The sequence below is a fragment of the Rhagoletis pomonella genome, unplaced genomic scaffold (genome assembly GCF_013731165.1).
Source record: "Rhagoletis pomonella isolate Grant_MI unplaced genomic scaffold, Rhpom_1.0 Rhpom_scaffold_00005, whole genome shotgun sequence".
In the NCBI taxonomy this organism is placed as follows: domain Eukaryota; kingdom Metazoa; phylum Arthropoda; class Insecta; order Diptera; family Tephritidae; genus Rhagoletis; species Rhagoletis pomonella.
Window position 1 is genome coordinate 78,404,624 of NW_023458559.1, and position 18,978 is coordinate 78,423,601.

General features: G+C 38.5%; 2 protein-coding genes across 4 annotated transcripts in view; one reads left to right on the forward strand and one right to left on the reverse strand.

Moving 5' to 3' along the window:
• The window catches only part of LOC118739652 (probable serine/threonine-protein kinase yakA), a 12,795-nt gene extending 1,747 nt beyond the window's left edge, over nucleotides 1-11,048 (forward strand). The window contains exons 3-11 of one of the 3 annotated variants that reach the window (XM_036471100.1): nucleotides 546-1,502; nucleotides 3,378-5,094; nucleotides 7,879-8,072; nucleotides 8,143-8,406; nucleotides 9,312-9,449; nucleotides 9,510-9,759; nucleotides 9,828-10,111; nucleotides 10,180-10,362; nucleotides 10,631-11,048. In XM_036471100.1, coding sequence (XP_036326993.1) covers nucleotides 546-1,502; nucleotides 3,378-5,094; nucleotides 7,879-8,072; nucleotides 8,143-8,406; nucleotides 9,312-9,449; nucleotides 9,510-9,759; nucleotides 9,828-10,111; nucleotides 10,180-10,362; nucleotides 10,631-10,711 — 4,068 coding nt within the window. In that variant the 3' untranslated portion in view covers nucleotides 10,712-11,048. The other 2 variants (XM_036471101.1, XM_036471103.1) reach the window with 2 other exon arrangements.
• Nucleotides 11,049-13,109: 2,061 nt separating this feature from the next.
• On the reverse strand, nucleotides 13,110-18,172 carry LOC118739653. The gene is given in 3 exon segments (XM_036471104.1): nucleotides 13,110-14,123; nucleotides 16,973-17,517; nucleotides 17,520-18,172. Coding segments are annotated over 3 exon segments (1,503 nt in total). The 5' UTR covers nucleotides 17,893-18,172; the 3' UTR covers nucleotides 13,110-13,538.
• Nucleotides 18,173-18,978: the final 806 nt, after the last annotated feature.

The following is an 18,978-nucleotide window of genomic DNA, read 5'->3' on the forward strand; positions in this document are numbered from 1 at the left end:
TTTTTCGTTGTAATACATATTTGTACATATATACCGATGAAACAGGGCACAATAATCTTACAATAGTATTAGTAGAACTACTGACTGCACAATAGTTACTGGAATAATAAATATGACAAATTGTGATTGCAATGTATAAAAAATAATTTAAATTATGTGAAATATAAGCTCCCGATTCGTAGTACATAGGTTTCTGGTATAGAAAATTAGTACATTCGCTGTTGAAAATATTGAAACGTAAACGTAAAAATACAAAATTAGCCGAACCTTCCATAGTTTTTAACAAATATATACAATTCTAGGCAAAGGACAAAGTTTCATAAGCTTTCAAGTGTTTGAACATTTCCCTATAATATATCTCTCCGAACACTTCCTTTAATGTATCTTTTGTCATCCCGCTCAAGTATAAATTTTAGCCATAAATATATAATTCACCAAAATGCAAAAAAAAATTCTTACATCATCTACAATACGATCAAAAACACATCTAAACAGCCAAATAAAATCAATTGAATTCTTGCAACGCGTGTGTTGCACATTTTCAGCAAATCAAACAGGAGAAACCCGCCGATCTTAAAACTTATAATGACATAATTATTTATCAGACACAACTACAACAGCAGCAACAACAGTTGCAACAACAGCAACAGCAAGAAGAAGCCACTGCTTCAATAGACAATGATGGTGAAATGTACTATACCATCGATGGTAAAAATTATAAAATTGTGCGAAAAGGGCAGCAACAACAAGTTATACAAGTAGAGCATATACAACAGAACGATGTAAATGCTACATATGCTGCTGGCAGCACAACACCAGCCCTTACCGTTGCAGTTGATGGTGCAGTGTCGCCTCATGTAATCGTATATAAGACGGGTGTAGGTGCGGAATCACCTGTCTTGCGGCGCAACGTTGCAGGTGGCAGCTCACCCGCATCAACTGTGGCATATTCCTCTGTGATACAAAGTACACCGCCACAACAGCAACAGCTGCAACAACAGCAACACGTTTCCGCGTGTTGGACTAAAATCGAAGATACAAATGGATCTACGGATGGTGGTGGTAGCACAGAAGATGTGAAAAATGTTTTACAACTTCAAGTAAAGCAGGAGAATCGTCAATTGGGCTATGTTACGGATAACGAAGTGGGCGAAAGTTTAATATTTAACTTGCCACCTGGCCTAGAAATTAAGCAAACGTTATATAATCCGAATACGAGTTCTTCTATAGGTAATGCGAGTGTTTTGCAACATACACAACAACAAGCTCAACAACAGCAACAACAGCAGCTGCTTGTACAACAAAATTTATACAATAATAATCAAAAAATGCAGCAACAGCAGCAGCAGGTCGAAAAGCAGCGGCGCCAGCATATGGTGGCAAATATGCTGGTGTCGCCAACGGCTACTAATAATCAGCAACAGCAAACCACTGCCGCTCAACAACAGCAGCAACCACAAACTACGTCTTCCCAAGCGTCACAGATTCAAATCATACCCAAGGTTTGTATTTTATAATTTTCGATTTGTATATTTTCTTGAAACCTTTTGTTAAATTATTCCCCCATTCTTTGCATCTTCGATTTGCTTTAATTTGATTTGATTTATTTATTTTTTGCCAAATTTTTTATTTGAATATTTGACATTTCTTTATCGTTTGCTTTCAACATCTTAACACTTAAAGCTGCTAACACTACGCACTCATCATCGTGTTTCATTTTATTTAAGTATAGACTCTTGTTACTACAGGTCTTTTATGTCAGGGTTTCAAACTGAGAGACGAAATTCCTTGCATCAAAGAAGTTTCATACATAGTAAAGAGCTCAATGGTGAAATTTAAAAAAATGTGAAGTGGATGTTACGTGAATATGTTTATTAGCTTGAACCAAGTCTCCACTTTTCGACTTGCAAACCAAAATAGTTGTCAAGTAAAAAGGAACTGCATTCTTTGTTTGAAAGCATTGCAAGGAAAATATTTTGTTGCTTTTTGAGTTTTCATGCTGTTAATATTTTTTTTCATTAACTGTAATAACAAACATTTTGTACATAATTAAAATGCAAGCGCTAACTTCCATTAATATTTTGTAGAGAAAAATTAAATTCCTACTATATCCTAAAATAACTGCCACACTTAGTCACAATTATTTTATCCATGTGTGAGTTCAGCGGCTTTGCTGTACCTCTGTGAAATTTTCATATTGCACGAACACAACATCTTTAGGAAAATATATGAATATAGCTTTATACTCGCTTAATTATTTTCCAAAAGTTATTAACATTTGTTTCTCTTTGTACCATAACTTCTCCACACGTTTGGTGACGGCGGTTACACATGCATACACACAAACTAATTCTTTTTTTTCTAACTTACACATTTTGATTACAGGGCTCTTACACGATATGTATTTGCATATGTAAATGCTATTTTTTTGTATTTACTCGTATGTACCATATATTGGAACGTATCAAAAAAGTAACATTTACATAGGAAAAACATATCGTGTAACAGGGCTCCTAGTAAACTACCATTTCTGTTATCATTCTGTGTTATATTTGTATTTCAATTCCTTTTTTCCTTAATTAGTGCTGCCTCCTTTTAACATTCCTCTCATATAACCAATTTTTATTTCTGTTTAACAAAAGGGAGTGAAACTAAACAAACCGAATTGTATGTATTTGAACCTGTGACGTTTATTTGCAAACTTTGAGGATGATGCGAGTAAGACTGCTGATATATGAAACATTTTTTGCGATATTGAAAGTCCCAAGTGCAAATATGTACACTAAACTGCAATTGATGGCTTCTTTTCCACTTGATCCTTATGCTACCTTTGCGCTGTTTTGTATGTAATTGTGACTAGGAGTTTGGCTTGGATTTTTTTTGTATTTCAATTGAGGATTGGTGCAGATGTCTAGTTTCTAGAAAAAGAGCGCTTTAAATACAGTAGTATAAAGAAATTTGATTGGCAATTATTATTTAGTTCAAAATGGGTGAACTTTTGTAATTTCTACTAATTCTTGCCTGCGGGCTTTTATGATGTAAGATATATTAGAGCAAAGAACTAATTTCATAAATTTAAAGTCCTTGCTATTTTTTATATTTATCACTTGAAATGTAATTCAAATAAATTTACTATTATCTTTAGATATCTTTCCCAATAAGAAAAATAAGTAGTACGTTAAAAAGAACACTGCTTTTTTCTCTCATTTCAACCATTTTCCATTCTTTTGAGTTTCCGTTTAGCTTTTCTTTTTGTTTTGCCAACATTTGATTTATGTGATATTAGTTTTTAATTTTTTTAACTCAATTCTTAAGTTTTTTTAACAAAAATTCCAGTAGCCTCACGAACCATTTTCTGTTCTTTTTATCTTTTGCAGGTTGAAGTGGAACAACCAAAACAGTTGCCGGCGAAACCGGCCAAGACGCCGCGTAAACGCCAACCCAAAAAGACGCTCGTGACCAACGAATATGCGACGGTGCGCAGTCCTCAGCAAGAAGTCGTACAACACCAACAACAACAGCAAGCACAGCAGCATCATCAGCAGCAACAACAACAGCAGCAGCAGCAGCAGCAAACGCAACAACAACAACAGCAGCAACAACAAGCTACCTACTATGACTTCAATAGTAAATGGAATACACCACTGAAGATTGAGAATAATACGCCTTCACCGGTGGCCCAAACGCCAGCTATAAGCATACCGACTTATGTGAACCCACATGCGGCACAACAACAACAGCAGCAACAGCAACAGCAGGCACAACAACAGCAGCAGCAACAGCAAGTTCAGCAACAGCAGCAGCAGCAACAACAGGTCGCCGCACAACAGCAGCAACAAATACCACAACCGGCGCATATGCAGTCATCACAGGCGCAATCACAAGCGCATTTGACGAATTTGTCTTCATATTATTCGAGCACATTTCCACAACAAATCGCCTCTCAGTACTCGGCATGCATGCAACAGAATGCTGCAACCGCAGGCGCTATACAACACACGCTATATAATCTCAATCAACAGCAGCAACCCCAACAGCCGTTGCAACAGTCACCGCAGCAACAGCAGCCGCAGCCGCAGCCGCAGCCGCAGCAACAACAACAGCCGCAACCGCAGCAGCAACAACAGCAAGCGCAAGCGCAAGCTCAACATCAGCAGCAGGCGACCCAACAACAACCACAACAATCTAGCGCAGAAACCACTTCGGCTGTTAATGATCCAAGCAATAAAGTGATTGTGCCCAATATCGAAGAGGAATTGGATTTTCTAACTGACGCGGTTGCACCAAAACAGGGCTATGCGAACTCTTCTTCAACTACGAACAAGAATGGACGCAGCGCCACCAATTTCGGCATACGACATCCGCAAACCGAAACGCAAAGTGCTACCAGTACGCCAGCGGCCAGTTCGGTCGCAAATAATGGCTTGGCTGCCACGGCAACGCCCAAAGGTGTTGTCACGCCAGTTAGCGAACGCAAGCCCGTTGTCGGCACTTCCATCGGTGAGAAAAAGACACAATTCATGGACAGCTATTTAAAGTTCCTGCAGGGCGAGCGTGACGATTCACCGCCACCGGCTGTGGTGAAGAGTGGTCGCAAGATGAACTATCAGCGTTCGCCGAGTGGCACTGCGGTGAAACGTATAAAAACAGGCGATGATCCAGCAATCGATGCTGCTGCCGGCCAAGGAAACGAGCAACAACCGAACCAGCAACAAGCGGACGTGGGGGACGAACAAAACCCTGTCTTAACAGGGGATGATGCACATCGCATAAAAATACTCTCCCAAACGCAAATATTACCGAAGAAGCGTCCACAGGCACATATGGCAGCCGCCGCAGCTGCTGCTGCTGCAGCTGAAACTTCAGCACCAACAACGACAAGCACCGCATCGGTCATTCAGCATCCAGCTGAACAGCAACAGCAGATACAACATCAGCAGCAACAACAGCAATCATTCCGGCCGTACGGGCAACAACCTCCGGTGCAGCCGCAGTCACAACAACAGCAGGCACAACATCAACAACACCAACAGCAACAGCAATACTGTGCACAATTGGGCTTTAGCGGTGGTGGCGGCGGCGGCAGCAGTCAAGGTATGTTGCCTGACCAACAAAATTCCTCCAGTACTACCACTACTAGTAATACGATAGCACCCACCGCTGCCGCTGCTGCTGCAGCAGCTGCTGCTGGCGTAACGGCCGGTCATCATCATCCTTTAATAAATTTTCTGTGGCCTTGGCACTGATGAGCGCGACTGTGCGTTGTTGTGTTGCATATTTGCTGACTGGTTGATTAGTTAGCTGGTGGCGCATGCGCAGTCGGAAGCTGAGAAGGTGAAGACAAAATGTAAACAAGCGCGTGGATGTGGTGAGAATAATACACTCCCACCCATACACGCCCAATCTTTCTTTCTCTTTCGCGAGACCACAATTTGAGTGGAATAAGATGCAGCTGCTCAAACGCGAACGCTCCCATGCTCGTTCGCGCGCAAAAGACATCTGTGTACAACCAAAAACCGAACGACCGGTTGCAGTTTGAAGCGTTCTAATTTCTATTAGCAAACAAGAAATTCAAAAATAATCTAAATCAAAATTAAAGGCAGCAGAAATGATTTGTTACAATAAATATATAATAGAAAAGATAAAAAATACCAATTGATAAAATGGAATTAAGTATTTTTGACAAAAAGATGCAGCAAAGAAACTAAAGTTCTTACTAAAAAAAAACCTTTTGTGTTTTTATTTAACAAACAAAATGGACAGAACACTCCTATGCATGCAAAATGGGATGTTATCTTATACAACGTTGCTTACTATAATCACTCTAGCCTAAAAAAAGCAAACAATTATTGCATTCAGTTGAAGTCCTTTGAATTAATATGATTTATAAAAATTTCCCGATGTCAGCCAAGTGCGCGCGAACGAGCGTTTCACCTTTTTCACTTTCTTCAGCGTCGTTCAAAGTCACAGTCAAGCGCTAAGATATATTCAGTGTCCGTCGCCATCAAGGCCAAAGCCACGAAACATACAAATTCGCATTTAAAATACATCTTGCACTTTCTCAAGCACACACAATCATTTCTAATATTGGTAAAAAATTTCCTTAAAAAATATTAGTGGAAGTTTTAAGATATCGGTTTCCCTTTAGCCACAAAAACCGTGCAGTGGAAAATAAAATAGAAAGAACTTATATGTTTTAAGGTTAGTAAATGCATTCATGTTGGTTCGTTATGTAAAAGGAATATATTTTGCATTAAGAGGAAGTTGGCTTATACTTTTGATAGCTCATGTCTTACAACTGACAAAGTAATAGGCTCGATAGAATTTCTGTAAGTATATTGCACACGCGCAATTGTGTGGTGAACACAAATTTGAATAGACATTTGACTTTGCACTAGTCCGCATAGCGTAATAACTGTGGTCATACGCTATAACCGGCTAAGTCGACTTAAGAAAGAATGGAGTTATATACGCTATCGTATTCTTCAATCCCTATTCCATGCATACGTGAAATCCCCATCTCGCCAGCTAGGCTACTTAGAAAGTTATAGACGAAAATATTTTGGTTTCCCCATAAGGATAACATTAAAATCCAAATATCGACTTAGGCGGCTATTGCTTATGACCACATATAAATAATAACATGTATATGAGTTGGGTCTACGTAACCGGAACGATCCAGATTTTTATCTGGCTAAGGATTATCACTCCAGCAACACTCCCCAAAACTCTTTGGATAATTTGTATGCTCTTACAACAACAACAACAACAAGTCTACTTCAACACGGTTCGACTGTAACAAAATATAGTAAAATATTTTCATAACAAAATCTAACCAGTTATATCATAGGAAAGTTCTTGAATTGTTATTATCCCCCAAGTACCCACTTTCATTGTACATATTCGCACAATTGGCAAGCAAATACTTATCACCAGGGAGCGGATTTTATGGAAATCGCCTTTTTTCTGCTAAAACTTTAGAGTATATTCGATTAAGAATGTCCACTATTTAGCTTTCATATGCACATTTGATGTTGCCTTTTTTGTCTTTTTTAAATATTTGCCTTTTTTGCCGATTGTAACTTTAAAAAGGTGGTTATGCGAGGAAAAAGCCCTTATTTCTGATAATATAAAAGTTTCACACGATCACGTCGAGCGCATGTTAAGTACATTCAAGACTGTTAAAGCCTGTTCTGTTACAAAAAAAAATCAAGTTGATAATGAAGAAAATCGATGGATAAATAAAAAAGTAATAAGTGGTCATATGAAAATGCGCAAAGATTTTTTGTATGAAAAATTAGCAGGAAAGAATGTTACTCATACACCATGCATACCTGAAAATATCTCGAAAATTTATCCATAGAATAAGAAATTATACGATTTTCGGAATCAGCAAGCAATTGTATGTCGGAATTGGATATGTAGTGGCGTCCGTTGAACATTTTTCCTGTAAACCAGTGTTATTTTTAAGTTTTTGTCTTTTAGTGCCTTTTTTTTGCCTTTTTTGCTATTTCTAGTGCCATTTCCTGCCTATTTCGCTATTTTATTTTGCTTTTTCCAGCCTATTTCGTTATTTTATTTTGCCTTTTTTATAGGTTTTTAGGTCCTAAAAATTCGTTCCCTGCTTATCACTCTCTTTCAACAGGTTGCCTGCCTGGAAATTCCTCCCAACTAACCAACTTATTGAAAAACGAAATATGTACATATAAAACTAACGGAGTTTTAACTACCACAGTATTCCATACTTTATGTTCCTCGTGAACATACATTTTTATACATACACATAACCAACATATCATACACTCGTATCATGCACACTCACAAAATTCACCTAGTTCCTTGCCATTGCATTTCGGCCTTACTTGCCTCGTCTTTTAGATCCACTCACATTGCCGCCTCGGCGCGAGCAAGGGCTACGTAAAGCGAAACAGACAAGCATGCACGCCATGTTTATGAGTTCGGGCAGTGCCGGTGGCGCTGGTACCAGCGCCTTGGCTGACAATGAAGATCAAGAGCCCGATGAATTTGCAGATTCAGACACAGATCCGGTGTGGACACCACAAGAAGAGGATGTAAGTTGTGCTGTATATGTATGGAAAGTGCTAGTTTTTTTTTCTATACGAGAATCCATTTGGTTTTTAGAGCGATGATGGCAGCAGAAGTTACCGCCGTAAGACGTCGCGTCGTAATAAGAGCGCACCGCGAAAATCTAATTATAATGAAGAGTCGGAGCCGCAACAAACTCCGCTAAATCAACAAGTACAACAACAACAGCAGCAACAGCAACAACAACAACAACAACAGCCACAACAGGTGCAGCAACAGCAAAATGTTGATGGCTATACACCGAACAAGGCCAATGCATCTTCGTATTCTAATGCTGCGCACGATGCTGATAATTTCAAGGTAGGATGGAAAAGAAAAATAATAGACTTAATTGCAGAGAAATGTCTAACGGTTTAGCTTAGCTAATCAGTTTCCAGGGACAAAAACAAAAAAAATTATTTAATACCCCTGTGGATAATTTCAGGCCTTTCTGTGAATCAAGAGGCCTTCCACTATACATTCCTGTTTCCTTCCTTTCTTTTTTTCTATGGTGTGGCACAAATTGAAGGGCATCTGCTTTCGCTACACATTGTAGGCCTCCCAGAAGGGCTTTTGTAGGACGTACTTCAGAAGGGCTTTTGGAAGAATTCTTTTAAAGTGGCTTCTTCTTTAATTCATACAAATCATACATCTTTTAAGTATTTGCATAAGATATATTCTAAATATGTTTTATTGCCACTTAAAAAGTATATTGTACATCCGCGTTAATTGTGTATAGGAACCCAGAAGATAATTTAGGTACGCCTTCTTAAGTAAAGCCATTCTAAGAGGCCTACCCAAGAGGGGCTGAAAAAAGTGCTTCCTTGCATGCCTTCTAGAAGGGCTTGTCCATTTACAATTTACGCGAATGCATAAATTTATATTATTTAGCATTAAAAATGCATTTCTATAACCATTTTAAGTTGCAATAACACATATTTGATATAAACCTTAAGAAAATGCTTCAATGATGTATGATTTTTATAAATTAAAGAAGCAACTTTAAAAGAACTCGTCCAAAAGGCCTTCTGAAGTACGTCATATAAGAGAACCTTCTGCACTTTTTTCAGCCCTTCTTGGGTAAATCTTCACTTGTGAAAGCCTACCGAAATTATCTTCTGCGACTATATATAGAAATTTAACTAAAAGTATATTAATTTGTGTTGCCAAATCAGCAAAAAAGATCATTATAAGGTTTTAATTATAAATCTATGCTTATTTCACAGACCGGTGACTTCATAGTTCTTCGTTCGGATTTGGTCAACGATTGGCCTATCATCTGGCAAGTGGATACCCAATGCATTCTACAAAAATACGAACCGTTTTGCCAAAATGGCAAAATGTTCTATCGTAACATGTCCATGGTACTAACAAAATTTAAATTACTCCAACACTTCTTTATCAATCATCCCTTATTTTTCCAGTATTCGTCTTGGAATCTCGATTCTAAGAAGCTATACGTTAAGGCGCCCGTGCGCATACAGGTACAATCGCACAAAGAGACTATCGTGGAATTTATGCGATCCGAGTTGATAGCCGACGATACTGAACAATTTATTGAGAAAATCATGGAAGACTTTTTGCGTTATCGTGATAACTTTGAAATTTATATTCAAACAATGATATCGCAAGTGCTTGATCCCAGCTTTTTCTTGGAAATAACTAGAGAAAAAGGTGCGTCTATGGGTTTATTTATTATGGTTATTTAGTTGAGCTATTTTAATCCCATTCTATTCTTCTAGATGAATACTTTTTGGGCAGCGTCCGCATCATCGACAGCATAATGGACAATTGCAAGCGTAAGTTACTTTCTATTACGCCTTGGACGCGCAGTATTATTGTTTCGATTGAAACATATCCCAAATGTCATGTATTCACTGAATGGGGTCAAAATAATTTGACCCAAAAGAATTGTGGAGGCTGTCATCAACCAGGCATATCAGTACGTTTTCTACTTTTCGGCAATCCTTATCATGCCAACACTATGCAGCCGGTCCCAGTTGATACACGTTTGGCTTGTGAGAAGGTTTGTGGTGAAATACGCTTTTATAGTTGAAAAATGTAATTGAATTTGAGGTTTTAAAACGCAACTAGGATATACTTTTATGCCGCATTTGTGCTGCTCGCGCTGACATTTTCCACAAGATTGCTCATGAGAAGTTTAATTTGTATATACATTGTTCGAGACGTGTTGCTGAGCAACAACAAGAATATCCTGGTAAATCTTCTACGGAAATTTTGAATGATCTACTCGCCGAACACAACTGGGTGGATGAGGTAAGGGTAATTTGCTGTTGGTTGCTTACACCGCTCTTACATGATATTTATGTGCTTATGTTAGGGCTACTTTTTTGTATCTACTCGTAAGTACCATATATTAGAACGTATCAGAAAAGTAGCATTTACATATGCAAATACATATCGTGTGAGAACGCTCTTAATAAGCACAGCATTTTCAATACTATTTAAAAATACATGGACGATTTTTTTACATCGTTAAAAGCTGATAATTTTGATCTAACCTAATATTCTCCTCTATATTCAGCTATTCCGCAACATGCGCAACTCGTGGGCCGAGGTTGAAAGCTTAGAGCGTCAAAAACGTTTTCGCGAAGTTTCACAATAAAATGAACACGGTTAAGGCATGCTAATAATTTACATTATTGTCTTTGGAATTGGTGCTCACGTTCTGTCCGAGTTCAGAATAAATATGCCGTGCAATAAGTAGCCCAGCAAACAGCTAACGAAATTCCTTAAAAACTCTAATTACGCAAGCAAAACTAAATGATTAAAATTACTACATACAAAACAAAAATTGAACGACAAAAAATATTCTTTTACAAACTGTTATAAGCGCGTAAAATGCAACATAATACATTTTTGTGCAAGCTATAGAACAGTTCAGCTAAGCTAAATACAAATATATACATACACATATAATAGCAGTTGCTAAGTACATATATGCATACATACGAATTCTACAGACGTACTAAATATATAGCAGATAAGCAAACAATTTGAAGTTTAAGTAAATGCAGAGAAGAAATCCTGCCTATTGCTAAACATTTTGAATTGGTCAACACATGTAGATTAGAACGACTTTTTATATTTTTTTTTTTTTTTTTTTTAAAAGCCTAGTAATATTATTTCTATTCATTCTTTATCAAGCTCGAGGTTTGCTACTTGTTTAATTGAAATTGATTAAAAATGGAATTAGGCGAAGATGTTAATAAATTTTGGAATAGTTGTTACTTCACAATGCTTCACCCTACTGGCGTCCCTAAATTGTAGCGCTAAGCGTTACGTTTTCTATTGTCAACGAGTGTCAGCGCGCGCTATCCCCAAATCAACGCGGCAAAATTTTTGACGTTTTTTCATTTCCTTTCGTTTTTAGTCTCGTTTCCTCTTTCACTTTTTTGTCCTTTCTATTTCTTTCCGTCTTCTGCATCCAACTCCAACACGTAACGCCGTGTCAAAAATGAAAATTCCATTTGCTCGCGTTATTATAGGATGCTGCATACAAATTGTACGGGCATGAGGATTTTTGACAGTTGTTTGGCGCTTGACGCGTCAATTTAGGGATAGCAGTTAGACATGTAGTGCTATGGTAACATGATGAATAAGGTTTGGGGAATGCAGCCTAAGGGTAGTCCCTGGCAAGGTATAAGTTTGAGTCGTTCGTTGCCAAAATTTGAAATTTAAAAAATTGTCCTTGTAACTTATCTTGAGCTTACTAAACAATTGAATAAAAATAATTCTTACTATTCGCTGGCACTTATATTTAGGTTATTTTCTATGACAGGTAGCACATAAACTGATTATTTACAGTTACAGCCTTATTATCTATCTCGAACGTTAGGCCGCACAGTTGGCACTATCGTTGTTCTTCGTCTTGCTTTACGTCGAGTACGTTGCAACTGGCTAGAATGATATTGTCGCTACAACAACAACAACAACAACAACAACATGTTGCAAACGAATCGGATAATAAGGCTGTTAACACTTTTTGTTTGCTACATAATTTTATTATTCAACAAAATCTTCGTGGAACACCAAAAACGCATCGCGTGTTGTGACGTTCTTGCAAGCAATATGGCCAACATATGTATAATGAATGATGCATTGGCAGATGTAAAAAAAAAAACCAAAAATATGCATTATGTATGTATATGTTAATAAAAATTTAATTTATATTTTATCAAGATTTTCGGTTTATATATTAGGGGTTACAAAATTTATAAAATCGCATACAAATCCTTTCTAAGCGTTTTGAATCTGTGTCTTAAACACATGTAAATAATCCATAATTGAATTTGTTTAAAAAGGAAAGTTAAAATAAATACCTACGAAGAAACTCAAACTGTTCGTAACAAATTCGATTTACCATTAAACTACTAAATTCTATTAGCCGCTCAAAATGCGTTAGATTTCCATATATTTACACACGAAAACGCACTTGAAAACCCAAATAGTGACACTCTTTCAATCAAAATTATCTTAGCTTTAAGTTTGGTCCCATTAGTATAGTATTTACACACTTTAATATACATTTAAAGTTATATTAATGTATAAACTTCACTTGTTTCTTAGACGCTAACTGAAATCAAAAGGAAATTCATTTGCAGTTAAGTTAGGATTAGCAAAAGCTATTCCTCTATTGTGTTTGAATTACAATTTAAAAATCTTTGGTCCAAATTTTCAACAGTTTTTATATTAATATTACTCTATTTGAATTTACTTTAAAATTTGTATAGTCTTAAGTTCTCACTTGGAAATGTACAGAACACAAATAAAAATATATGTATACATATAAACATATATAATCAAATAATATACGTTTTTCGGGCTTTTGCACATTTCCCTATTGTAATCACAAACGACACTTTAATGGAACTTTTACCAATCCTAAGAAACATTATCTTGTGTTTAATGACAATATTTTTTTACGTTCAATACTGTTATGAATAATATTTTGCTTAATTCTTTTCTATTAAATTTGGATAGTTTAATTCTATTTCTTTTCATAGGTATGTTTGTTAGCTTCTATGAAATCGCTGTATCACTACAATCCAACTACATATGCATATAACAATATTAAATATAAATCTTTTAACAACAAACAAAATATTAACTAATATTTTTGTTAGAATAAACGTTAAATTTAACAAATTATCACTTTTTCCATTACTCACATTCCCTTAGCTAATATCTAGCAAAACGCAAAAGGGAATAAATTCCCAAAATTGTTTTTTTTTTTTTGTATAATGTATGGTAATGATTTTCTCACATGCAACTCGCGCCAAGACTGATATGATGAATTTCTAATAAAGTTGATGGCGGTTTGTCCTTCGTCGTATACACGTACTTCTTCTTTCACCCAATTGAGTGTCAAGTTATTGCTGCTTAAAATCCACCATCACTACTAATTCATACACTTCAATCTACACCTTTCACTAGCATTTGAATATGGCTTCAATCATTTCATATTTCTGCAAATCCAAAATATTTCCAATCATACGCGTTTTGAATATTGGCAAGGTACGCTCCGTCAAGAGATCGTATTCATCGACTAATTCTACGGCGCTTTGATTCTTAGGCGATATTGTTCTGTTATTTTTGCTACTCTTACTCGGACTTTCAGCTTCATTTTGCACTTCATCCGCATCCGAAGTATCCGATGATGATGATAGTTCTTGTATCGCTTCAGACACTTCATCCAAATCGGGTAATTCACTGGCGTTCGATACAAAAAACGGCACTGAAAAAGCGGACATACAAAAGCCATATGCACCGAATTGGCGCAATTGCTGTCTGAATACTGCTTCGGGATACAATACTATTGGGTCCAGTTGGTAGTCGCGTATAAACTGTGCCAAAGTGTCATAGTAGATTTGCATAAATTCATGAAAGTGGGCATCTCGAAGCGACTTCTCTGTGCAGGCGTAAAGGTAGTGCACCAAATCCAAAACAGGCGGCGAATATCGCGAAATTTGAAAGTCGATCAGTTTGGCCTTGACGGCGGTTTGTTGATTGGTGTGCTGCAGATTGTGTTTGAATGAAATTTGAATTTGTTAAACTTCGAAATTAAAGCAATAATCAATTGAGAAAGTTGTGTACTGTACAGAAAATCGCATAACATTTTCTTCTTTAATCTAGTTCCTCTTCTCTATGATCCCATTACAGAATCCACCGTAGTCCAATTTTTCGCGAAATCTATGAAAATGCGATCACTGGATCCGAATTGCTGCGAACGTATGTATTCAAAGTATACGCTACGTTCGTAGCTATTCCGATTAAACGATAGTATTTTCGTAGATTTCACAAAAAATCGGGTACTACGATGGATTCTGTGATAGCCCTGAATGATTTGACGCTAAAATGGGTTATGGCAGTCGTTCCGAAACAGAACTCACGGCGTTCATCCATCTATTTGCCGAATTGCCAGAAAACTTTGAGCAGCCTTAAATGTCCAAAAGATAGACCCCCCTATTATGAACTTCCATACGATAGACGATAAACGCTTGCAAGCGTATCGTATAAAATCAGTTTTCGTATTATCGTTTTCATACGCCCGACAGATGCATTATTGTGAATGGCTGTGGTTTTAGTTCACTTTTTATTGTGATCCAATACAAATCAGCCACGCTAACTATCGGATTTTATGCTAAAAACATCGATTCGTAATAGGGAATAACAGAATGCAAGCGTTTATCGTGCATCGTATGAATTCATTGATGCCCTTCACGAATCATTTGACTGGACCTTATCAGTGGGGCTTTAGACCTGGAAAATCCACCATCGATCAGATTTCCACAGTACGTCAAATTCTGGCGAAGACACTAGATAAGTGAATCCGTAAACACCATCTTTATATCGGTTCTAAAGCCGGTTTTGATATCACGAGAGAAGTGCCTGAACGATGCCAAGTCTAAATTTGGGATCCCCGCAAAACTAATACGGCTATGTAGAGTGACTTTTAGTAAAAAATTCAGCTCCGTTTAAATTGGAAAGAACCTCTCCGCGTCGTTTGATACCAAACGAGGTTTTTGACAAGGCGATTCACTTTCGTGCGACTCTTTCAATCTGATGCCGGATAGCGTAAGAAGAGCTGCTAATCTGAATCGCAGCGGCACTACATATATACAGCAAAAGCGTGGTCCTGCTGGCATATGCAGATGATAATTACATCATGAGCTTGGGGCCAAGGGACATCAGCGCAACAGTTTCCGCCTTAGAAAAGGAAGCGAAAGAGGTTGGTCTAGTGGTAAGCGAGGACAAAAGACAGTACCTACTGGCAATACATAAAAGTCCTTGCGTTTTGGAACACACCTCACTGTTGGCAGTTATAAAATTGAAGTAGTGAAGGACTTTTTCTACCTGTCTACCTGTGATCCAACATAAATACCACCAGCAATGTCAGCCTGGAGATCAAACGAAAAATAATTCTTGCCACAGGTGATACTTTGGACTCGTCGTATAAAAATTACGCTTTTCAAATCAGTCATCAAGGCCGCAAAAACATGGACGATGTCGATCAAAGATGAGAACGCTTTATCGACCTATTCGCGCGGGCGACGGGTACCGAGGAAGATGGAATGACGAACTGTACGAGCTTCTGAACGACCTGGGCATAGTTAAAGGCATACAAATAAAACGATTGCGCTGGCTTGGGCATGGTGTACGAACGGATGGCGGCGCTCCAATGAAAAGATTCTTCGACTCGGCACCCATTAGTGGACAACGGAAGAAAGGACGCCCACGAACACAATGGAAGCACCAAGTGGGGGTGAACCGGTCTGCACTCGGGATGTACAACGGGCGAAGTTTTTCGTCTCGGCCCAAAATGACGAACGGTTATAAAGTCAAATAGGAAGAAAAGGTTAACCTTGCAATACAGAAGAATGTCGCAATAGTTTCTTATTGTGATTTCTGTTTATAATAAACAAGAAATTACAAGATGCAGAAACATTTTTTATCTGTTGAAATCTTTCCTTTATACATAGATATGGAGTCGAGAAGAACATTAAAAAGTTCTGCTTCACACTTTTGGATCAAATAGTGGGTCAACGAGAGCCTCTTCACTCGGTCTACGTTTATATGATAACACAAATTACAGAGGAGCATTAACTGAGTTCCAAATTACATCGACACACAGCATCAGCCACTTCTATTTCTAAACCATAACTGATGGAAATGTCCAATATGAACGTTCAAATGCCCAACTAGGACTTAGTTGCATGGGCATTTCCATCACGGGTCGCCCATTGTTAAACCGGCACTGCGCATAGTGACTGGAATTATTACCGGACATTGTCTGATTGGAATACACGCAGCCAGCATGCTAAACCCCTGGAACGACTGCTGTTGAAGTTACATGAACAAGGGTGAGTAGGAAACCATGCAACACATTCTCTGCCTTCTCGGGATAAGATAGGGAGACAAAGCGAATGGGTCTGGTGGTGAACGCGTTCAAAGCGCAGTATCCCCTGTCATCAAACAAACAGTCAGAGCATAAGCCTCTTGACACCCACTTGTCACTGTTGACATCGTTAGATTCCTCCAAAATATAGAGGTGGCTTCGACAAAAGTTAAAAATGAATGTTTGGCGCTAATATTTTTGTTAAGTGCTTGACTGAACTTCTCCTCAAATGTTATGCTCCTTGATGGAGGGACCTACTGCCTCCAAATGGCCAGAAGTTCTTTTATGTGAAGTTATTTCACGGAAGAAATACGCTAGTTGGTTTGACATTGCCTGCAAATCGGAACCGATGTTAGGAAAAACTATTCCTATGCTTTTGATCGGACCGGGGATCAAAGTTCTCCCTGTGGTGTGTTACCAATCCATCTGTATCTCTCTCCATTCTTCCAGTCATCATGGAAAACTTACATCAAATTCGTAGAGTATGTTGTTATTCCAGAAGTCGCCATGACAAATCACCGAATAAGGCGCATGCGCTGCCCCATTGACTGCGTCCAAACAAATTTCGTGAAAATTTTCCTCGATTTTCAGCAACGCCTGTAGGGCCTCTCTCGTTTCGGCTGTATCCTCGCCGCTCGCCTTCAAGTCGGCCTCGAGCATGTGACGAGTTTTTCGCACATATTTCTTACCGAACTCCAACGACACAACTTCCATATCCGCAGTAAAGAGATTGTCATCCATTTGCGCTACCAGCGCGGCAAACCGCTGCGGCTTACGTGCTTGCAACACGAAAGACATAGCATGCAGCTGCGCAATGGCGCGAAAAGCGCATACCACCAAATCATATGTAGGCAAATTATTACGGGAATTAATAACAAAGCCCGTTTTATTAAGGTCCTCAAATATTATAAACTCTGCGCCATCCTCCAGTGACGCATGCAACATTTGCGGCACGGCGCTAAAGTGTGTAGATTGCGCGTCGCCATTTGTCATATCCAGCGCATAAAATTCGCAAACACCGTAGCATATATGAAAACTTCGCGCGAATATGCATCCTTGACGCGCATGTGTGTGCGGCGAGCTGGATTTGTTGGCGCGATTTTGAGTATAGTATGCAGCGGAACTACTGCCGCTGCTGTGTTGGAGCCGATGCGCGTTGGCGTTAACAGCACTTTTAGCACAGAGCCGTACGAATTTTCACCCAGACCACCAATTGGCTGCACAGATAATTCAAAGTCAACGAACTCATTGCGCACGGCAATCTCACGGTAGGCCTCCAAAATTTTTGGTGAAAGTTGTTCGCTTTGATGTAGTGGCTGTGTGAGTGAAGCACTCCTTACTGTGATGTTATGCTCTGTATTGGCCGCAGCGTCGTTGTACTTTGACATACTTGCAATTTATTTACAAACAAGTTAACGAAATAAATAAAAAAAAAAACTTAAATACTTTCACACTACAGTGCTTTGATCACTGACGAAATCTGTACGGTTAGTGGCGCTATGTTTACTAGTATATACGCTTCCGCTTCGTATATGTCCAACTGACCGACTGATTCTGCCAACTAATCGTTGACAAGCTTTTATAGCCAATCAGTTCAAGTGGCCGCTCTACGTTCTACGCTAAAAGAGATGCCTCCGTTTCGAATGCCGGCTATGTACAAACACTCTCTGGCGCGCTCAGCTACACTCGCGCACCAACTACAACGGCGATGAGCACGTGCTTTTCGCGCGCTTAGCATCATTGTGATAGCGGCGGAAATGCTTTTATTTGCATTTGTTTCTTCTACATTGCAGTTGCTGCTGCTGTTGTAGTGGTTGAGTTTATTGTCCCACCCCCCTTTGTTACAGGGTAGCTATTTACATACACTGGTTTGAGTGCAGTCGTTCGTTTTTTGCTAGCTAACTATTTGTCTTATCTCTATTGCAAATACTCGTACGCTCGTGAGCGTTAGCTATGCGAATTTTCAAACCGTTATTGATAAAAAAAGTTATATAAGCAAGCGATCTGTTTGCAAGTCAATGCACCGCTCTGACGAATGTAAAGTGCAAACAAATAAAAACACGAAGCTTTTGCTGAGTATTCGTAATTAGTACTTCTAATTCGTTAGATATTTTATAAATTTGTTTATGCATACATATGTATGTACACCAGTAGGCACATTGTAGGTGTGTTTTTCTAGTTAGGTTCAAGGCTGTTCATGCGGCGATAAATACCTAAATTAGTTGTGTGAAAAGTATGAAAAGTTCATTAACCTCAAGCAACAGTGTTAGAGTACCTGTTGATAGGGGTAAGAAAGGTAAGTAGTAAATAAACTGTAAGCATACGTCGTACGTTGAATGCACTACCCTAGTATACTTCAAGCAGAGCTTGACGCCATCAGTGTTTGTGCGGAAATTACTATGCAGGGGCAGACGAGAAAGCTGCGCATAGTTATCTGCAGTGACAGTAAGGCTGCATTACAGGCTAACCTAATA